General features: G+C 44.0%; 1 protein-coding gene across 3 annotated transcripts in view; it reads left to right on the top strand.

Moving 5' to 3' along the window:
• Positions 1–14001, top strand: part of Adck1 (aarF domain containing kinase 1) — a 103882-nt gene that overhangs the window by 38843 nt on the left and 51038 nt on the right. For 2 of the 3 annotated variants that reach the window (XM_065441539.2, XM_065441538.2), the window contains 2 exons: positions 6496–6657; positions 11023–11181. In XM_065441539.2, coding sequence (XP_065297611.2) covers positions 6496–6657; positions 11023–11181 — 321 coding nt within the window. The remainder of the gene's footprint in view (positions 1–6495; positions 6658–11022; positions 11182–14001) is intronic. The other variant, XM_065441540.2, reaches the window with a different exon arrangement.

Below are 14001 nucleotides of genomic sequence, written 5' to 3'. Positions count from 1 at the left end.
CTTGCCCACTGTCATGAAAAATCTTAATATTTTCTTTGGTTTAGTCGTAAACCTCCACTTCAACAGACTAAAAATGGGTTGCACAAAAAGCTGACACTTGAAATACTGCCTTGTCATACATAAAGCCCTTCCATCCACGCGCCACCGCCGCTTTCTTAAGTAATGACAACCTTTGTTGTGCGCTGCCTTTTCCCCTCAACCAAATCCGGTTCCGGCATTTCCGGTTCTGGCACTTGCGGTTTCAAGATTTCTGATTCCGGCGTTTCCGCTCCTGGAGTTACGCTACGGGAATTTCCACTTTGACGGCCGCGCGTGCTTAGTAGAGCTGTGGCAGTCACCATGAGAAGAATGCAAAGGGGACAAGCTGTTGTATTCTGCTGAAGTAGTAGTTCGCGGTCACTGTTTTCCAAATGCACGAAAAACGGCAGTGGTCTCCGAGCACCCAGGCACTACATTTCGCTGTACGTTGTCTCTCGTGGGACAACCCGTCGTAGGTTGACGCGAAGCAGCGAACACGATCACATGCTGATTGCAATAGGCGGTAGTTCTTGGGTGGAATCGCATTCACAGTTTAAACTGCAGCTGGTGCAATTAAAGCCTCACCATTTACGCGAAAGTAAACAACGCTAAAAAAAAAAACATAGCATCACTTCCACTCGGAACAGGAAGCTGCAGCTACATAAGTTCCGCTTGACGCCGGAAGCAAGGGGGTTAATGGGAGAGGAGCGCAGAGGAGGAGGGTAGGTTGGCGGTACTTAACCTGGTCGGTGGAAACGTGCATGGAGGGGCTTTAGTCATACAGTAGTCAACTGTGTCCTTCCGAGTGGAGAGAGATAGAAAGTGGGGCAGCTACACCCTCTTCCACTTTTTTTCATAACTTTTGCAAGATACCTGGCTGACAAGGAGGGGCTTACCTCAACATCGGCATAAATTATTGGTAGTAGTAGAGCCAGTTGCAACTGGCCAACTTCCTCAGCCATTGATCCATCACGAGGTGACTAAAGCAATTGAAAGAACCTGGGTGACCTGTTTGGCGATTTGCTTGCGACATGGCAAGAGTAAGAAAGGACTACATGTTACCCAGTGGATTATCCCCACTTGGAGTTCTCAAAGTAGGTCTTGTGTGCTATGCTATTGTGGCTTGGAGCGTATTCGTAGTCACAGTTGAAAAAGCTAGCCAATGTGTAGGATGATCATGTGGTGGTGTTCTGGATGCTCAATGGAGACATGCTTTGCCAGTGAGGCTTGCATGCTGGGAGGCGGTGTGAAGACTTGCAACGTGTCAGAGGACTCCCTGGAACGCTGACAAAGTGCAGTGGTGTTAAGCTGTACAAGCTCTCTGAACTTGTGCATTTTTGGAATGGACACTGTATGTATTTGGCATAGTTGATGATTTTCACTGCCTTGTTGAAGATGGGTGAGGGTTCTTCAACAAGCAAGTGCTCTCACAGCCATGTTAGAGGCCTGTTCAACGAGCATATGCTTAAGTAGCAGCTGGTCCTTAAAATCACCAGAGTCACACTGGTTTGCCATGTCTTGTAAGGTGAAAGGAAAGTCTACCTTGTACCAACTTCTCAAATGAAAGTCGTGTCATGGTAATAGTACTATGGTATCTGAGTGACTGAACTTAATTGCGTGCTTCACCAATGAGATTTGGACTTCTGTGAGCTGGGCCTCTTATTAGATGCCAGGAGCTGGGGATGAGGTGTGTGAATAGTTGGAATATATGAATACAGACTGAATAGTGAATGTTCGACTAATTTGATTTGGTAGTAAATTACTATATATACTGTACAGTCATCCATATATAATTCGACTCAACAGGCGCTGCTTAAAAGTCAGAATAATCAGGAGTCTGGAATAGTGGATTCTCCAGAAAACAAGTTCCTTATTCCACAAGTAGTAAAAATAAATTTCCCATACTGTGCCGCAAACTATTGACATGTGTACTTGTTTATCTTTATTGGGCAACCACGCTTCACCATCTAACACATGTTATCACACAGTGCAGGATGCATCTGCATGTATTGGAAGTTTCTTGAAAGTTATTGATGGTTCTATTCGCTGTCTGTTGTCACTGAACCTTGGGTAATCTGATTTCATCGCACGACACGAATTTGTGGGAGACACGCGGGTCGCAGCTATTACTCTGGAACATTCGAAGACTGATATATAAAAGTTGACACGCTTGACCTGCTGACCAGATTTTGACGACCGCCGGTCATGTTCGCCGCTATTGCTGTCCTTTGAGTGTAACTTACTTTTGTGGGCACAAGTTCGCCCAAGAAAACGCCAGTTTCGCCATTCACCATTTTGCTTTTTTCACCGTCACTACCAGGTGACACTATCTTCCACTTTCTCTGAAAGTGCAGAGATGGGTCTACCAATGATTCCGGCCTCAGCACGATTGCGGTTGTGCATATTTGGATAAGCATTGAAAATGCACGGAAGTGTGGAGGCGGGCTCGGCAAAGAGTATAACCACTGAAAGGCGTGCAACCATGATATCTTGGCTAACCCTGTCACGATAAGTATTTTTAACTATCTGTTTAGCAGTGCCTGTGGCATAGTGCGTAACACCGTTGTAAGTCGAGGTGTGTGTATATTGAACATCACCGAATAAAATCGAATAGTGAACGTTTGAATAATTTGATTTGAGTATCTTATAACTACTGTTTGATTTCTCGAATATTCATTATATTCACTGTAGAGACTTGCACAGTACAACATGTCACAAGCACTGCTGAGCCCCTCCTGCTCGATGTCGCTGAAGCGAGTGTTTCGCTTTGTTTTTGGCACAACATGAGCACCGAAGGTGCCGTGGACAGGCTGCCCTGCCTGACACAGTAGTGGACTTCGTCACCCTGGATGCTCCCCCAGTGTTGGCCCGATGTCGGCCCGATACAGGGATCGTGCACTCAGCGTCTGAACGCCACAATTTGCAGAACAGCAGTGCATTGGCCGGGGCCGCCTTTATAGGTACAAGGTTCGTCCAGGTTGACAGGACCAATTAAACTTATAACGCAGCATGGGAAGAGGGGACGGCAATAGAAGCAGTGCCTGTTTCGTAAAGTGTATAGATTGGGCCGATTAGGCGCCTATAGGCACGCAGATTGAACTTTTCACGCTGCTTCAGCCATCAATCTAACCCACACATACTAGTGGCAACCATACTAGCAGCAACTATTCTGCGGTGGCTTGCAACCGGTTACCACATCGGCTGGCAACAAGTTTTATTCACGGCTGGCTTGTCTTGGCCATTAGGCCTGATCGGTGCTTCTGCATCGGGTGTCATCGACTAAAGCTATGGTTTGGTGCCTAATCTATGCAGATCTAATCGCAGCAGCTGCACTACACTTGGAATGGCGGTCTCCTGTTACCAATGCAATTTGCATACACACATAGGGCTTTTTTTCTCCTTTTTTTTACGTAAGAGTAATCGGAATCCACAAGATTATGTATGAAGTCACGAGGGAAGCAAGAAGCCAAAGGAGGAAGGCACCTGGAGGCAGAGAAGAGAATCACCACGTTTGCGCCCTTTCCATTTACGCTTCAACGTACTTCAATGGTGCTCATGGTGCATGTTCACATTGTCTCTTCTTTGCATCTGTAGCACTTCCACATTCCCTGTGGCACACCAGGCATTGCACTGTCGAGATCAATGGGCATGACCGTGTTTGCGCCCTTTCCATTTGTCTTTTGACGCCGTAGTGCTTGCTATGCACGTCACGGTGTCCACATGCTTGGGCGTAACCCACGTTCACGAAGTTAAACGTCGCTGTCACTATCTTTTGTTTTTGTATCTTCAAGCAACTCATCAGAAGACTAGCTTTGGATTTACAGGGCAGGCGCGGAAGTGTCATCACTTGGTTGTATGTATTGGTGTGGATGGCAAATAAACAAGGTGGGAGTGTCGTGTGAACTTGCTGCGGCCCTGCAGGTTTTATAATCTTTGACATCTGGCAAATCCTGGCGAACCTCACAATGAAACGAAATGTACGATGCCTGCTCTTTACTGTCGGTGCTGGCTACTAGAGTCACATTGTCAGCGGTCCTTTCATCTGTCATATTGGCCCATTGCACCTGCGGTAAAGTTGGGATAGCTGACTATTATCGTGGCCAATGTGGAGGAAGCCATTGCGAGTGCAATGGCCTGTTCCTCAGCCACCTCGGCTCTGTTGGTTTTAATAGATTCGCTGACCTTAAGATCACCCTCCAAGTTCACTGTAACCAGGAACTTCTTTTTTGTGACACAACAGCTAACATTATATAGAAAGAAACGTCTTGTATTCTAGCATTGTGTTTTATTCATAGTAATCTCTGCATTTTGTATACTTTCTATGTTCCACATTTTTTTTTTGTACCACTCCCCTCTATAATGCCTCTGGCCCTGAGGGTATGATAAATAAATAAATATATATATAAATTGTAGTGGGCAATATGCATGTGGCGGTGTGCAGTCCGGACTGCCACCGCTGCGGCACGAGACCCGAGCTCGGGCTGCTGATTGTAGTGGGCAATATGCATGTGGCGCTGTGCGGACTGCCACCGCTGCGGCGCGAGACCCGAGCTCGGGCTGCTGATGCAAACGCCCTAGGACTCGCGATCAAGTGCTACTTGCGATCTCCCGTACGAGCTGCAATAAACCCCCTTTCATTTGGTGGAGGTGCGGAGTAGACCTCGGAAACTGGAACTCCGAAGCCGGACGCTACCTACTGCTGCGACGGTGCCTGAGGAAACCACCCAGCAAGATGCACCACAGCCTCCGGCGGTCATCGTTCCGGTGTGTTGCGCCAGCGTGATCCTGCCGTCTTTAGCGGCACCGATGATCATGACGTGGAGGATTGGTTGTCATCTTACGAAAGGGTGGGCCAGCATAACAAGTGGGACGACGTCACCAAGTTGCACAACATACTGTTTTACTTAACCGGCGTCACGAACCTCTAATTCCAAAACCACGAACACGATTTCGCAACATGGAGCACATTCAAAACAAGTTTCGCAGAAGTGTTCGGGCGCCTTGCTGTGCGCAAGCTTCGCGCAGAACAACGCTTACGGGGGCATGCGCAGCATCACGCTGAAACATTCACAAGTTACATCGAAGATGTCATTGACCTGTGTAAACGCGTGAATTCGTCAATGTCAGAACAGGACAAGATAAAACACATTATGAAAGGCATTGATGAGGACACCTTTCAAATGTTGCTAGCGAAGGATCTGTGCACCGTGGCTGAAGTTATCAATTTGTACCAAAGTTTTGACGAGCTACGGAAACAACGCATCTTAGCTCGGCGCCCACCGCCCACAGCCCGAGCTCGGGCTGCTGATGCGAATGCCTAGGACTCGTGATCAAGCGCTACTTGCGATCCCGCGTATGAGCTGCAATAAAACCCCTTTCAAAATAAATAAATAAATAAACATTCTGAAACATATAGCAACGTTTTCTGCTAGCCCATATGCCGGCACATTGAATGATGGGCAACACGACTGTTTGCGAATTGCCGACGATGTGACCATTCAGCCATGATCCTGCCACCTTGTACTGTACTCTTGTTTTGTACCTGTACCCTTGTACCTGTAGACGTGCTCTGTTGACTAGATTGCGCAGATCTGTGGGTATTTAAGCAGGTGGTTCTTCAAAAATAAAGCTAGTTAGAAAGCGCTCGTCCTTGTGTTGCTCCTATTCTTCGTGCCTGTTTGTTTGCGCACAAAAAATTTTGAGATGAATCCTTGACCAGATCTGTTTTGTACACTCCCGGTGACAAAGTATGGGTCTAGATAGCGATACACCGTTGTGGACTTTCCGAAAAACTGCTGAGACGGTACTTTGGACCGTTCACAGTGATCCACCGCCTCAGCAATGTGAATTACGAGGTCATTCCTGACAGTGACAATATCTCCAGTCGCCGTAAGCACATACCTGAAGTGGCACATGTGGTACGAATAAAGGCTTACCTGTCAAACTAACTTTTTTTTTTCATTTGTTGTTGTGTGCTCTGTGCTGTTGTACACTGCCCTATACGCTTAAGTTACACATTGCAATGATGCTTCCTTCGGAGAGACGCACATGCTGCACCTATACTCCGATGAAAAAGAGGACAATGTGAGTGTGCATGAGCATTTTTATTGAGGCGCAATGAAGAAAAAGTCATGGTTGCGCCTAGTATTAAGAAAGTGACCTGCTGCTGTGCCTCCTACATAGTGCTCTACAACCCTGTTCTTTATTTTTACGTTGCGACAATATACAAAAAACTTTTGTTTAAGCACATGACGTCTAAGACTGGCCAATGCCAAGTGGTCTCGTTATCACACCTATCGCTATCATGATTGGCATGAGAAAAGCCTTTCACTAAGGGAATGCTCTAATGGTGTTTTTGTAAATATAGGCCGTGATTTTTTCTATCATCTCCTGCACTGTGCATGGTGCTATTCTGTCCTCTAACTGTGCCCCCCCCCCCCCCCCCTTGTTCTTGCTCTCTCGTGGACTGTAAGACAGCCGGAGGAAGTGTTCTCCACTTTCTCGGAGCAGCCTATTGGGGCTGCATCCCTGGCTCAGGTCCACCATGCCACCTTGCGTTCCTCTGGTGAGACAGTGGCTGTCAAAGTGCAACACCCTGCTGTGCTGGGAAACTCCCTCATCGATATGGCCACCATGGAGGTGTGTATGCCCACAAACATGTGCTCAGTTCAGTTCAGTTTATTTTCCTTAAAGACCCCCAATTTCAGGGGTATTACATAAGGGCCGGGTGGGCACAAGATTCGAATTTACACTCGTTCAAGTAACATAAGGGCGCATATATGTACACATACATAGTATACATATTCATGTATGCGCACACATGTATACACACACTATAATGCCTACATATGTACACATACATACGTGCATGTAAATACAAACAACATGTACTGTACAAGGAAAAATCAAGTACAACGTAGTTGAAGATGGTCAGTGACCTTTTGTATGTTAAAGGGACCCTGAAACGATTTTGGCGATTTTCTACAAACGTACTGAGTCGTTAGAGTAGGTTCTTCTGATCATTAATTGATGCATCTAAGTGCTCTGCGTAAAGCCTGTAATTTATTATAAGGTTTTAAAAATACACATCGCTGCCGATCGCAGCGCACTGCTCGGCGGAATTTTAAGCCGCCCCTACCCATATGATGCAAATAACCCATATTACGTCACATGGGCGAGCTATCTGATTGGCTGACCAGGGCGCGTGGTCGATAATTTTTCCAGCTTTATGGGGAACAAATGATGCTCGTAATAGTTGGAATGTTAGTTACTTTGTTTTTGTAAAAAGAAAATAACTTAAAGAGAATACACAAGAATAGTTTTTTAGTACACTTCAGCACTTCCGGCACACAGCAAGTGTCGTCTGCTTGTGTTACAACGTACTCCATTTTGACGAGAGCTCCGCGGTCAGAGTCGGTCTCAGTCTTTTCGCGAGCGCTATGATTCGACTTTGTTGCCTTGTGGATTGCAAACCTAGCGACCTGCAAACCGCGAGTCCAGTATTAGGGCAAACGCAAGCGCAAGGGTACAGGGTCTGGCCGCTTGACTGTGCCGGGATGAGCCACGAGATGAGCAGAAGGGAAAATGTGAACGGTCTGCACGGTGCAGCCACCTGGTGGCACAGAGCTCAACCATACACAGTAGCAGCAACGAAGTGTATTCTTTGCTGCTGGTGTGTATTTTTCGCAGGAGTGTAATCATCAACATGTTGATTTATAAATGTTTAAAATGCTTTACACTTGGTTAGAGCAATATTAGCGCTTTGTTTGACTGGTTAAGCGCTGCGCCAGCAAGTGTCTGGACCATGCAGACCACGGAGGAAGGATGCAGACCGATCAGGCCGCTCACGTACGTCTACGCTAAAGTTCCTTCATCAGCTTGAGTTTATGCCTCCAGTCATTTGCCGAAATGACCAGCTTGCCTGTTTTTAGCGGAGTATCGGACACGTTCGGCGCTACGACAGAATGCTCGCAACGCACGCTGCTTCGATAGCTCTCGGTCGACGGCCAAGCGGCTAGCGGAGAGGTCTCGCGCAGGAGGGGGCGTGCTCCTAAACAACCGGAAGTGAACGATGTGACGTTGCATCGTGACGCTGAACCAGTGAAGGCGGAGCTTAGCGCCGCTTGCTCGGCGAGCGAGTTGAGGAGGAAAAGCATAGCTAAGGAGGAGGGTGACTTCTAATCGCTTGCAGCTCCATTAATACGTAACGCTTCACTTAAATTGTGGTGCGAATGTTCTACTTAAGCTGTACCCTACGCGCCTACAAAATTTGTCTGAACCGTTTCAGGGGCCCTTTAAGTATGAGAAACGGTGCTAGCGTATTTAGTTAATTTCGCTGAATGATTCTAAGCCAAGCCCTCAAGTATGGAATGTCAGAAAAAGAAAAAAAGACATTTCTTAAATGCAAGTCGACCAAAATAATTGTAAAAAACCACAACCCCAAAATGTAAATGACTATATTTATTTGAATATATGTCGACCTTTATTTTCGAAACTGTTACATTTTCGAAACTGTTACCTAAAATGAGCTATTGACCTATATACATAGTACATTTCTGTTAATTCAACTCCAGTTAATACAATCCTGAACAAAGGTCCTGGCTTGTGTTCATGCATTTTTATGAGCCAGAACTTGCGTTATTTCAGTCCTAAAAATGACCTTCGCCCAATAATTCAAACTCGATGAAATGGCATGCATGCTCCTGACCCCTGTGGTGGCTGCAATAGCGACCCCTTTAGCAGTAGCATCTGTCTCGGCGCAGCTCAGAGGACTATGAACATGCATATTTCTTGTCAAAAACGCCTTTTTCCAGCCTGCCGTGGGAATATTTTCAAGCAATAACTGTAGCTCACCATGTCTGATTACATTTACCTGATTCTAATGCAAGCCTCTCTCTCTTCTTTATTTTTTCAAGAAAATTGGGCCCAAAGTTGTCATCTGTAAAATCCAAGACCGCCTTCATGGCATTTCTATGCTTTACCGCATAACGGATATATTGAGGTGAACGTGATGGAAGGAAACCAGTCGCCATGGTGAAACACATTTAAGACCCTTGCCCATTTTTCTCGCTATAAAATCGGTTGTGTGTTAGAGTGCTACTTTGTTTGGGAGTTTTAAAGTTATCTCTAGGTTAGTTTTCTGCATTTGACACATAAAAATCAGGTGAGTGTTTGATTGTGGGGCAAGTTAGAATCAGGAAAATACTGCCAAATCAATCAATGATGTGCTCTGACGTTTTCTCTACATCTTGTTTAATTCGACTCGCCGGATAATTCCATTGATTTCGAAGGTCTCATCAGGGTCGAATTAACCGACGTCGACTGTGTTCCAAGAACAAAGCTAGCAATAGCACGAAGCTAATAGAGTTTGTCGTGTTTCCTGTAAGGTCAGTCTGGAGATTATCGAGACTGGCTTTAAGAAATGTCGCATATCCAACACACTCGACGGCCCAGAGGGTGAGGTTGTTTGAGGTGCTGAGGACACTTGCGAAGCGCTCGATAAAGACTTCTCCATTATTTGCGACGAGGATGCAGCTTGTGGTATTGACTAGGGAGATTTAGTAGCAAAGCTTACATTTTTCTAAAAATATGTTGGTCAACTTATCTTCAAATTATTATTTTTTTTATTGCTTGGTGAGTTTAATATATAGGGATCAACCTATATTCGTGTTCTACCTATATTCGAGTAAAAATGGTACATTTAGTATACCACAATGTTACTGTGGTGAAAATAATGTTTGTACCATTATGGCGATTCTGCAACCACGCTGTCACACCCAGTATACCTTTTTTTTGTAGGCAGAACACAAGACTAATACTCACATAAGAATCAAGGAAGTGCCGAAACACAGGCTGTGTTCCTAAGTGACAGTCCTTAGTTGAATGACAGTTTGCGCTTCTTTCACATATAATAAAAGCATTCTGCACTTTTCATGCAGAATTTGGCATTACACCACAGCATGTTATCAGTTTACTGCAGTCAGCTCGTTCATTAGTGGACAATCGACTTACATCGCTAATAGCAAAATGGCACCATTTACATTTCCATGCATGCTGGCACCTGCCTAGCTATGCTAACGTGGCGACAGTGCTGCCACCTATAGATTGGCCTCGCAGCCATTAGCTAGCTGACCAAATCGTCTACGAGATCCTCGGTATGGCGTATTGCTCCATGCCAGAGATCGTGTAGGCTCATGTCTGTGCCTGATGAATTCCAGTGAACCTACTAAACTTTCAGCTTACACATGATCCAAAGACCAATACAAACGAGCTGACAATGACTGTATGTCTGCTGATTGAGTGAGCTGCTCTATCGAAAGTATGGGTTATCAACCCGCTCAATTGTATATACTTTCTGTTAAACTTTACTGTGTTGCTACACGTGTCGTATATGTAGTGGCCAAGCAGAAAGCTTTTCTTCTTCTTCTTCTTCATCATCATCATCATCGTCATCATCATCATCCTATTTCATGACCACTACAGGACGAAGGCCTCTCTCTGCGATCTTCAATTACCCCTGTCCTGCGCCAACCAATTCCAACTGGTGCCCGTGAATTTCCTAATTTCATCAACCCACCTCATCTACACTTCTCTTCTCTTGGCACCCATTTTGTAGCCCCAATGGGCCACCGGTTATCTAACCTACGCATTACATGACCGGCCTAACTCCATTTCTTTCTCTTACTGTCTATTGGAATATCAGCTATCCCTCTTTGCTCTCTGATCCGCACTGCTCTCTTTCTGTCTCTTAACGTTATGCCTAACATTCTTTGTTCCATCACTCTCTGTGCGGTTGTTAAATTGTTCTTAAGCTTCTTTGTCAGTTTTTAGAAACTAGCTTTTAGAAACTAATAATTTGGGAGCAAGTTGAAAGAATCATGGTGGAAGTGCACGAAAACACACAGTTTGATAATAGTTTGCAGATATGCATAGGAATCTTTAACCAAATTTCCTGTTACTGCGAGACAGTTGTCTGCATCTTGTCTTTCTGTTGTTCTCTCGCAGCTGCTGGTGAACATTGTGGCTAAGATCTTCCCAGAGTTCTCGCTCATGTGGCTGGCAGAGGAGACCAAGCGTAACCTTCCACTGGAGCTGGACTTTGTCAACGAGGCACACAACACAGAGCGAGTTCATCGCATGTTCTCCCACTTCCCCTGGCTCGAGGTAGGTCTCCGACCTTTGGTGGCTAAAGCGTTAACACCTAGAGCAGTAGTTTCCAAACTTGGTTCAACAAACACCACTTCAGGGTCAAAGGGCGACACTGGCGTTTTTTTTTTTTACCATATTAGGATATTGTCACTTTCAAATGGCATTCACAGTCCTGTCACTGGTAGGGTGATTCAGTTTGCTTGGAAATTCATCAATAATTTTAAATAACCAATAAACGAGATAACAAAACTGAAATGGGTAGCGGCTTCATGTGACGGCATGATGAATCAATGACATCAGATCCTACACTACCATAATGTAAACGCGCAGTGCACTTGGTGCTAATGCCAAAGAAGTGAAGCTGATGATGTCTCCTGAAGACACAGGAAGCTTTACAGAGTTTTCAAACTAGACAGTGGCAATAAGCAACGATCTTAGTGGCAATGGCGGTGTAGTCTCTGACGTGACAAATGTCATGAGTCAGGATCGTTGCTTAATTGACGATTTCCTGACTCAGGAAAACTAAATGACTTGTAGCCATATAGTTTGGCACAGATAATCAGAGTGCAAAAGAGAAGGTATATCCAAATTTTATTAAGATCAGTGGACATAGAAAAAATGCTGGAATTGCCCTTTAAGTGACCAGTTAAATTGAATCTGACTTTACACTTTTCACCCTCAATTCAATGCTTTCACAATTCAAAAAATAACCTTAAGGGACACCAAAAATAAAAAAATTATTTGGGGTGCACCAGTAGATTACCCTTTTACAATACAAAAAGAAAGAAAGGAAAGGGAAAGCTCTTACCACGAGAAGAAGCTTGGTCAACCAGAAAAAAGGCAAAAATGATAGATGAGTGAAGCCTTCACCAGTGCAGCTTTCTTCACCAGGTCAGCTTCCTTCACCAGTTCAAACGTCAAGTTCCTTCACCAGCTCAGCTCGACATCACAACTTGACATCAAAAGGCTAAACTTGGCAAGTTTTAAAAACATTTACTCAGCCTCGGCTGTCCATACATGAAAAAAATTGTTTAATATCCTTGACATGAAACTGATCTACTGGCAATGAAGTTTTCATGTGAAATTCAGAAAAAGGAACTTTAACCTCAATTTTCCGTTCGAGCGACAAACCTATTACTGGGTAATTCCACGAGAGATCAAACATGCATGTCCGTTTGATATTCTTGTTTTGTATGTTTTTTATATGTCATTTAGGAATATTTAAACTGCATGGAACCGAAAATTTTATTCCCGATAAGTGTTCCGAGCAAGCCAAAAAAATATTTGACGGATGGAAAATAGCTAAAATAATTCCAATCATTAAGTCCGGTGACCCATCATCTGTCACTAACTACAGACGTATTTCACTCACCAGTATTCCATGCAAACTATTAGAACACTTTATGTCATCAGCAATTATGAAATACCTAACAGAGCAAAATCTTCTCTTCATTAACCAACATTGGTTCCAACTGGGTCACTCTTTTGAGCTAGTCTCTGACCTGTACCAAGCTATTAGCAACTCATCACAAATAGACACCATACTTATTGATTTTGCAAGGCTTTTGACAAGGTAGCTGATAACCGTGTAGTAATGAAACTTCGCTATTTTGATATAAATAGTAGGCCTATGAATTGGATTAGTAACTTTTTAACTAACCAGTACCAAATTGTCGCTACTAATGAATTTTCTTCTCTGTGATATTTAGTAAAATCCAGGGTACCACAGGGCTTTGTATTGGGACCAATTTTATTCCTGCTATATGTCAATGACACTGACGCTTTGCAATCTGACCTCACGAAAATTACTGACTTGTGTAAGCAGTGGCAAATGCAAATACATAAATGTTTCAAAAACTAAGGCTGTATAACCCGAGGCTTACCCATTGCTCGATAAACGGCATTAGTATTGCACATGCACACACGATAAAATACTTGGGAATTCATTTATCTTCAAACATTTCATGGAATCAACACATCAAAGTACTAGTAGTGCATGTAAGACCATTGGCTACATTAGGCTTAGCCTTTACTCGGCAAACAAGTCCACTAAATTATTAGTCTATTTGACACTGGTTTGTTCGAAAATGGAGTAAGCATCTTTTATTTGGAGTCTACATCAGTCGTACCTCATAAACAAGCTCAAGTCAGTCCAAAGAAAAGTGGCCCGCTTCATTATGAAAAATGACTCATGAACTTCTAGTATCACTAACATTAAAATATCTCTAAATCTCCCGTCTAGAAAATCGAAGACTGATTAGGACTTCTTTCCCATTTTCACAAGTTTATCACTGCAGGTCATTTTTCAGCGCTTTCCACATCAGGCCCGCCTATCGTATCTTCCCGCACCTTGGTCATCCCTTTAATGTGCAGCCAGTTCTTGCACGCACTAACTTGCACTAACTCGCCCCTCTTTCTCGTGACATATCACTGGAATATGTTGCCAAATGAAATTGTATCCGCTTTAAGTCATGATGACTTTCCTAGCAAAAGTAAAACATTATTTTAACGTACTCACATAGGATTCTTTTGCTCATTCGTTATAGGCATCACTATGTTCTTATGTAAAATAAGAAAAAGTTTTTATTTCCCTTTTTTTCCTCATCATATTTTGATGTTCCTTGCCTAAATGGCTTTGTTTTAGGTTAAATTCCTTGAACTGCATAAAAATTTCTCTGGTTGTATGGTTTCATTGTTACGTGCAGTATCTTCTGATATGTGTACCTTTTTTAGCAAGCCTTTTCTTTGTATGAAGTAACCAAGTAACCTTGATTTTGTGTAACGCCGATTTTAATGCTATAGGTATCTTCAACGTTTAGGACGTGTCGTTGTAGT

This window comes from Dermacentor albipictus, chromosome 7, assembly GCF_038994185.2.
Source record: "Dermacentor albipictus isolate Rhodes 1998 colony chromosome 7, USDA_Dalb.pri_finalv2, whole genome shotgun sequence".
Taxonomy (NCBI): Eukaryota; Metazoa; Arthropoda; class Arachnida; order Ixodida; family Ixodidae; genus Dermacentor; species Dermacentor albipictus.
Note: the sequence above shows the minus strand (reverse complement) of the source record. Positions and strands in the feature narration are given on the sequence as shown.